Source organism: Glycine soja, chromosome 7 (assembly GCF_004193775.1).
Source record: "Glycine soja cultivar W05 chromosome 7, ASM419377v2, whole genome shotgun sequence".
In the NCBI taxonomy this organism is placed as follows: domain Eukaryota; kingdom Viridiplantae; phylum Streptophyta; class Magnoliopsida; order Fabales; family Fabaceae; genus Glycine; species Glycine soja.
This window is the reverse complement of record NC_041008.1, coordinates 33373676-33381926: the sequence shown is the minus strand read 5'-3', so window position 1 is coordinate 33381926 and position 8251 is coordinate 33373676. Positions and strand designations below refer to the sequence as shown.

The window sequence follows — 8251 nt, the reverse complement described above, 5'->3', positions numbered from 1 at the left end:
CATCTTCTGCTCTCTACTCCACTACTTGTACTACTTGATTCCTTGTATGCGGTGATATTCCAATTTGTCTCTATCTTAGTACACCTAAAATTCAAAAGTTAGCAATTCAAATTATAAAAGACAAAATGGAATCATCAAGATATAATTTCGTCTTGTGTACGCAAACATGTGTTTCATTCATAATTGGCCATCATATAAGCTTAGCATAAAACACTTGGTAAAAGTGAATGTCCTTTGAATGTACAAAGCATGACTCAGTGTATTGACACGGGTTTCACAAAGGGTTGGATGCTTGTTTTCTAACAATGCATTGGACATTAAATTAAGTTATTAATAAAAAAAAGTTTTAATATCTTTTTGAATGATAACTTGTAAAAGCATAAGGGTAGAGATATGTTACCAATTGAGCTTATAACAAGTATATCTCATTTAACATAAACCATTAGTCCATCAACAATTTATATTTTTATTATCATCAAAACAATGAGTAATCTTGGATTTTCCAGATATAGAATATTGGACCGTCGGATTTAACACCCATTTCATTAATAATAAAAGTCTCAATACAAGATGGTATGTAATCATAAATCTAGTGGCTAGTATGAAATTTTGCCGCCCTCACTAAATGATGAGCGAAAAGTTAGCTTGCCTCCTAACAAAACTTATCTCAAAGTTAGGAAAAGAAGATAACATATACCTTCATAAACAGATAATAACACCTAAATTTGTATGCTCTATACCATCTCCTTTAATCCCCTCAATAATCCATTTACAATCAGACTCTATAATAGCTCTATTGTAACCCAAATCAGCCATCCAATTAATAGCCTCAGGCAAAGCCAAGGCATTGACTAGCCCAAAAAAAGGAACAGAATTTTGCGCAAATAAAAGCACTAGAATCATCTCTCAAGCATAAACCCATGGCAAACTTACCTTGGTTAGTGAACATCGCAACATCAGTATTGCACTTCACCAAACCTGAAGGCAGTTTCTGCAGAGGCAAATGATGAACTTGCTGCATGGGAAGACAAGAAGTCTTCTGACGAGCACTCTCCCAATTCCTCAAAACCTGGTTTGCACAATGAACAACAATAACAATGGTTATGTCCATATTTTCCCATATCTTACCATTTCTCCTACACCAGATAGACCACAAAAGCGTGGCCACTTCTCTGAGAATACTACCTGACAGCCTTTCCAAAATCAAACTCAAAAATCAGAGAAGCATTCTGCTCTAGAAATGGCTCCCTGAATATAATGTCACAACCCCGTTTCTCTTTAACAATCAATCACATGAGAACAACCAATGAAACAATGCCAATACTTCAATAAAAATCAAAGGACTGTTTCAAACCTTGAGATTGCCTACTCATATTGCCAAGGCTTGGAAAAGTTTGTAAGCTTTTAATGTTCTGAAGACTTATCATAGTTTTTGAGTAAATCAATTGCAACCATGATTAATTCAATTTAACATTTCTACTTTGACCAAACAAACCTCAATATTTTGTAGGCAAATTTCTTTCAAAATGCAAGCCTTGGACTAAGATCTCTTTTGATCCCTACTATTCGAAACCTTTATATCACCCCTTTAATAAGGACACATGGTAACTACAAAATCATGGTTCAAGCAAAAGCTATAAAAAACAAGTTTTACCAAAACTACATTCCTAACAGAAATCCAAACACAGACATTAGATCCATGGACCCTGGTGCAGTGGCTACAACATCAATAATGGTGCCAAATATAAGTGACAATAAAAGTTTAATAATAATGAAAATTCAAATAAGCTAAATAAGCCATTGAAAATACAAGTCTCACTGTACAGTACAATCACCATAAATCAATAATTTAAAGTCTGAAGAGAATGAAACTAAAGATGAAAAAGCTTTAAAGCTTTACATTGAGAACATGAGGAGGCTTGTACAGATATGTTTGTGCATGCCACAAAACTAGTATTTGAATTCAATTAAGATGAAAAATCTCAAAGCCTCAGAGTGAGATCAGGAGACACAGATGTTTGTGCTTGAGGTGCAGTTGCTACTACAAAACTAGTATTTGAATTATGAGCATGCTCACCATGCCTCAAATTAACATAACCCCTTTCATCAATCTGTCTGAAACTTCCAGGCCAAAACAGACCAACATCATCATCTTCCACGAAGATCGGTGTCCGAAAATAGTCTTTCCCGAATTTCGCTGCAGCACTCATATCAGGAGCCCTCATTGAATGATGCACATGCCCTTGGTGCATTGCAGCATGAGCTTCGAGTCCAAGCGACCGAAAAGCAGAACCATGGAGAGGCAGAGATGCTAGGCTTGTGTACCTTTCAGCGAACATCCCCATTCGCATTGCACGCTTCGCCATTGTCCTCTCCCTTTTATGAGCATTCTGGTGGCCACCTAATGCCTGCGAGCTAAAGAATTTCCGCTGACAATAATTACAAGAGAAAACTCTAGGAATTGCTGATGCTGAGGCATGTGTTTCAGGTCCTACTTCACAGTTAGTATCACTTGTGCCTTTCAACTCTTCATCATTGGGATTGAAGTTGAGGGACAAGTCAAGGGAAACAGAACCTGGGTCAGGATCAGCCTTGGTAAGACAGGAGGAAGTAGCAGTGCTGTCCTTGGTAAGATCATGAGATGTCTCTTGTATTGATTTATCGAAACCTACTTGGCTGAGGACTTTTAAACCACCTTCTGGTTCCAGATTCAAGTTTGGAGTCATCATGTTTGTATGGATCTGCTGTGAGCTAACTTCTTTTAAGAAATTGGAAAGAATGGAACAAATTTTCGCTTAGGTCAGCTTACCATTTAGGTATCACCTGCGTTGATGATGAAGCACATTATTTGTTATGACAAAATAATAAAGGCATGGAACATACAAAATTCTGGTGTTAATATCAAGTGGTCAATCAAAGTCATGCAAACCATGGCCATGCAATTCGTTCATATATAAGCAAAAAATACAACCTGTTTTAGAAAGTAAATAAGAAATTAACTTTGCAGAAAAGCAGACTTTGTGGAAAGCTCCTTCTATAAGATAATATTAGATAAGCAAAATATATCTTCCTTTTACAGAAAGTTTAATCATAGGTCAAATCTTAAGACCAAGTGACAACTGCAAAATAAATCTCATGCAGATGCCAGTTCATTTCATGAATCTCTCTAAGTAACTATCCAACTCAAAAGTAAATTCATAAATCAGGCATGTAAATTTTATTTTATATAAACTGCTTCAATTACATTAGTGCCTCCTCAAACAAATATGTTGAAAAACATATAATAAAAATGCCCAATTTCATTGTTAAACATATATTTTATGTTTTTCTTTAGACTTGGAAGGGTTTAATGATACACAAACCAAAGGGAAATAAGCACCAGAATAGAAAATTATGACATAAGACATTTCATATACCTTTATTCACATAAAATCTAAACGTCAAAGTCATTTAATTAATGTCTGGATACTAATACGTTTTATACAATGATTTCCAGTAGATAAGCCTAAGCTGATTTGTTAGTCACATTACATGAACCAATTGTTTCATACAGCTTATTATCTGAACGGCAGTTCACCAAAGTTATAATAGAAAACATTTTTTTTTCTAGGTTAAGCATGTATGATATAAAAATGTATTAAAAGGAGATTCACAAAGCAAAGATAAAAGAAGAATAGAATATATAATAAGAATACTAGAAATAACAGATGTGTAAGTAATCGAAAGGGATATTAGTGAATAAGTTGTACAGAAGATAGAAAAGAATAAGATCAAAGAATTCCTTTCAAGGATCACAACACAGAATTATTTTTCTCTTATAGCTGACTCAAACCTTCTATGACAAATGTTGTGTCTTGTTTAATTGACCAGCTCTCAGCAAGTAAAATTACCAGTATTATTTTAGATGCAGAGTGTCTCATGATGGATATACATATTTCATGTACTTCTGAATATGATTGTGTTCCTCTGTCCCAATGCATATCAAACATATTTTCTATCATCCTTATACAATTACTATGAAGAGATCTTTTAAGTTTTCAAAATTGAAAAGACATTGACAAACAGTGTTCACACCATAGAAGATATAACTGAAACATAGGTATACGTATACTTTAAATAAAACTAACATTAATGAATTCAATGAGTGATAGATAGTAAATGTGGAGTGTTGTCTACAGTGACTAGCAAGATAATACTATTCATAAACCAAAACTCTGATCCATGGGTCAAAATTAAATTCTGGAAACTGTATTTATATATTACTATGGCTACTGATTACTTGGGGTAAGAAACTACAATAACAGAGATGACCAAACAAACTGTCAGCAATTTTTTCATTTATGACTAACCTGGTAACAATTAACGAAAACTCAATCTTTATCCTATCAATACTGCCATTTGAAACATAAACTTATATAAGCCCTGTAAATTATTTTGCATTCAGAAAGGGCTCTCTTTAGAATTTTGAAAAAAGAAAAAAGCTTTTCTAGAAAGAAAGTAAATTATTCCAAACAAGCACCTACCTTCCGTTATGTCCTCATCAAATGCCTGTCGATAGAAGAAATAACAAATGCCATGTCAAAAAGAAAAGTCGTTGGATTTTAAAGACCAAACTATGCAATTCTTTTTCTTTTGACAACTTTATGAAATTAGACTTTTGTTTATCCAAAATTTTGTAGTGGTTTTACAAAGATACCTTTAAGCTTACACACATCATATTTATTTTTTATGTGCTTAACTACTCAATCCAGCCACTGCTAGGTTGCTCTGACTAAACTTTCATTCCACATACTCCATGTTAGGGCTGTAGAAGGATTTTAATATGCTACTTCTACAACAAATGAAAATAGACCACTCCAATTTACCCAAAAAAAAAAATGGGACCTCTCCCTAGTTAAATAGTTACTTTCTTACAGATAACATCAGGACCAAGAACTTCTATCCAACACTCCTTGCAACTCTCATATTACTCGGACAGTCAGGTAACTAATCCATGAACTCCTCAAAGTAAAATGTGAGTAATTTTTGTTTTGTCATGAAAGAATAATTGAGCATGCTATCTCCACCAAAACAAACTTTGCTTTCTACATGACCCCCCCACTTCTCCCCCTAGTGCCAATTAATAAATTCAGAAAATGTCATAAAAAAAGAATGAGCAAAATGGGGTGAAGAGAAACCTTGTAGGGATGCATAATCAGAGATTTAGAATCAAAGCATGGAGAATTTCAGTATCATTTTCTTCTAATATTATTGAAGTCTTTTGTAAGTTATAACCACAATATAGCATAGCAGTTTTCAAGTGTAACTTTCAAATGCTTGAATGACCCTTCAGCAATGAGCACTAGAGAATATGACCTTCACTCATAGTATTTAGTTTTCATCCAACAAGATAGGAGTAGTTTATTTCCTTCTCCCTTAAGGTAAAGGTGATTTACACTAGATTTTTCAAAAAAGAACTCCATGACAAATTTCTCAAAACTTCTAACATAAAATGCTTATAAACCTAAGTGAAAAATTGCAAGTAATTAAACTATCATATAACATGTTCAACATGTGAGAGCCTGATAAAAGAAATGATTGAATTGAATTTACACAACACAATGAAAATAAGAATCACTCAGAAGAAACAGCAACAAATAGTGTCTACCAAAATCATAGAGTAATGCTACTGACAAACCACAATCTCTTTTCTCAAACTGTTATTGAGACTATATCTATGTCCAAATGTTCTTTCTCAAACTTCTTTGCGTCATATTCATATGCAATCATATCACTAGTTTTCACAGTTTGGTGAAAAAAGAGTTTGTGTACGAAAAATTATTTAAACAAAAATATCCACAAAACCAAAGATAGTATTACATGTGAACTCTAAGAGAAAAAGAAAGAATGGAAGAAAGAAAACTAAAATCCTGGTTTCCAACACCATTCCAAGGCATCCAAGTTACAAAGTTAAGGTTTTGGCGCAGAAGTTCATTTAACAAATTTGGATTCACTTTTCAACAATAATATGGAGTAAAATTTACCAAAAGCACTAGAGAATATGTATCTTATAACAAGATAAATAAGCATCATGTCTCAATTTCATCACTGGTCAACATCATGCTATCTTTTTCTTTCTTTCGGGTAACTTGAACATGGCCCATCTATATTGGGGTTGATTACACTTTGAGAATGTGATATGGCAATCCCACAGGCTAGTTAGTAACAAATAGACAATTACAAACATTACATTGCATCAAACACAAATTATGGAGTTGTCCTTCACAAATCATGAATCTTAAAGAAGATTACTCTCCCAGTTGTACAGTTTTGCAACCTTTATTTTCTGGCGAAATAATTCCTCAAACTTTTGTAACCTTTTAGGAAAAAATTACAAAAGTTTACCATTATTCATCGGAAAATCAGATGGGTTTTAACTTTTAACATAACACCCAGAGTCATAACCATGAGTTTGAGAAACTTGAGACTTGATTGGCTTGAGAAAATGTTTTCTGTTTTCATTTTTGGATTTTCCTTTCAATTATTGTTGAAAAATATAAATATAACACCCCCACCCCCCAATACTAAGTTTATGGTTCAGACTAGGAAAACAAACTTGAATAGCAGCTAGAACCAAGAACATCTAAAATCAGTAAAGCAAATAAAAAGGAAAGACATGCCAGTACATCAAATTAAAGAACTCCCGTTAATATTTTCCCACTAAGATCTAATTTATACACTAAAACACCCCATAATGCATCTTGTCACTACAAGAACAGCTTCCATAATTAAAAACAAAATAGATTTAAACACAAATTCCTCAAATCAACAACCAAAGGTTTTTACTTGCACAAGGTAGAGTGAGCCTCCACTAAACTCCACAACACAAGAGAAGCAAAAACAGACCCCAAAAATTAAAAGCAGCACAAGGCTTCATAAATGCATGTACGAATTATAGAAGAAAAGTGTGAAACGAAATGTAAGTTCTTTAGGTGAAAAGATGAGTGGAAAGAAAGAGGCACTTACCTAGTACTGTACTATAAAAAAAGAGGAAAGAATCTGCAGTGAGAAGCTACTTTGGACTTTGAAGAATATGAACACCACACAAGAGGGGGTAGTATTATACTATTATTAGTACTTTTAAAAAAATTCATCACTATCAAGTGGTGATGAGAGACAAGCTAAAAGGAGATAAGATTACAGAGAGAGAGAGAGAGAGAGAGGGATGCGAAAATAAATAATGGGAAGGCTGAGGAAAGAGAAATGGGAATGATGAAAGGGAAGTCAGAGAGAAGTGTCAGATAACATGTATACAAACACAAGCACCACTTCTTTTGTCCAATTTTGAAGTTTCTATATGTAGTTCCATTTTTCCTGTGCTTTTTAGCTCTTAATTAATAATCAGTAAGTGTCTGTGGGGATAAAAAATAACGACAAACAGAAAGACAAGGAAATTAATGGGGTGCTTTGTGTGAAGCCCCACACAACCAACCAACATAAGACATGGCCATATATCATATTATAGTGCTTCTTCGGCTTCCACTAAGAAAAAGGAACGGTCCATTATATTCAATAATAACACACCATTCAACTCCTTTAGGTTATTGATAAATTTTCTATTATTTATATAATTGGAAGATCTTTCTCCATGCTATCATTAACCTAGCTCACTTTGTCGTACTCATATATATCATATGGACCCCCATAACTCCTCCTACCCTTTCTGATTTCCCATGCTTTTTATTCGTTTTTAAAATTATGTTTGCACCAATAAGCTACTATAAGCCAGTACTTTTTAGTTCTTTAAAACACAATAATCTTGCGCAGAAGCAAGGTATATCTTGGTGAGCAAATATTTTTTTGCTTTTCCCCCTTTGATGATACCTCTTAAACATACAAGTGTAGTTTCTTAGGTACAATTAAACACAAGAACACTGGTTAAACAATATAATGCATGTTTGAAAATTGGGTTTGTAGCCTCCAAAATTACGTTTGTCACAAAAATAGGACCGATCCAACAATAAATAAAACTTAAAGTAAATTTTAAAAAATTACTTTATATGAAAATATTATATGTTAAGTCTTATTTTAACATGTGGTTTTTTGTTAATAAATATTTTTTTTCTTTAAACACTTTTAATTAAATCAACTAATTTATAAGTTTTTAGTTTTTCAACTCTTAACTTATATAGTTTATAATTAAGTTTTTCACTAACTTATGAGTAAGTTCTACCAAATATAGTTTGGTAATAGCCTCAACTCAATATTTGGT

General features: G+C 33.3%; 1 protein-coding gene across 3 annotated transcripts; it reads right to left on the bottom strand.

Moving 5' to 3' along the window:
• Window positions 1–1761: 1761 nt before the first annotated feature.
• Window positions 1762–7288, bottom strand: LOC114419329 (zinc finger protein 7-like). Of its 3 annotated transcripts, none has more exons than XM_028384984.1 (2): window positions 7006–7288; window positions 1762–2823 (listed from the first exon to the last, which is right to left on the bottom strand). In XM_028384984.1, the coding sequence occupies exon 2, from the start codon at window positions 2727–2729 to the stop codon at window positions 1983–1985; it is 747 nt and encodes a 248-aa protein (XP_028240785.1). In that variant the 5' UTR covers window positions 2730–2823; window positions 7006–7288; the 3' UTR covers window positions 1762–1982. The 3 variants fall into 3 exon arrangements, with proteins under 3 accessions (XP_028240785.1, XP_028240786.1, XP_028240787.1); XM_028384985.1 differs by lacking the exon at window positions 7006–7288 and adding an exon at window positions 6826–6977; XM_028384986.1 differs by lacking the exon at window positions 7006–7288 and adding an exon at window positions 4524–6819.
• Window positions 7289–8251: the final 963 nt, after the last annotated feature.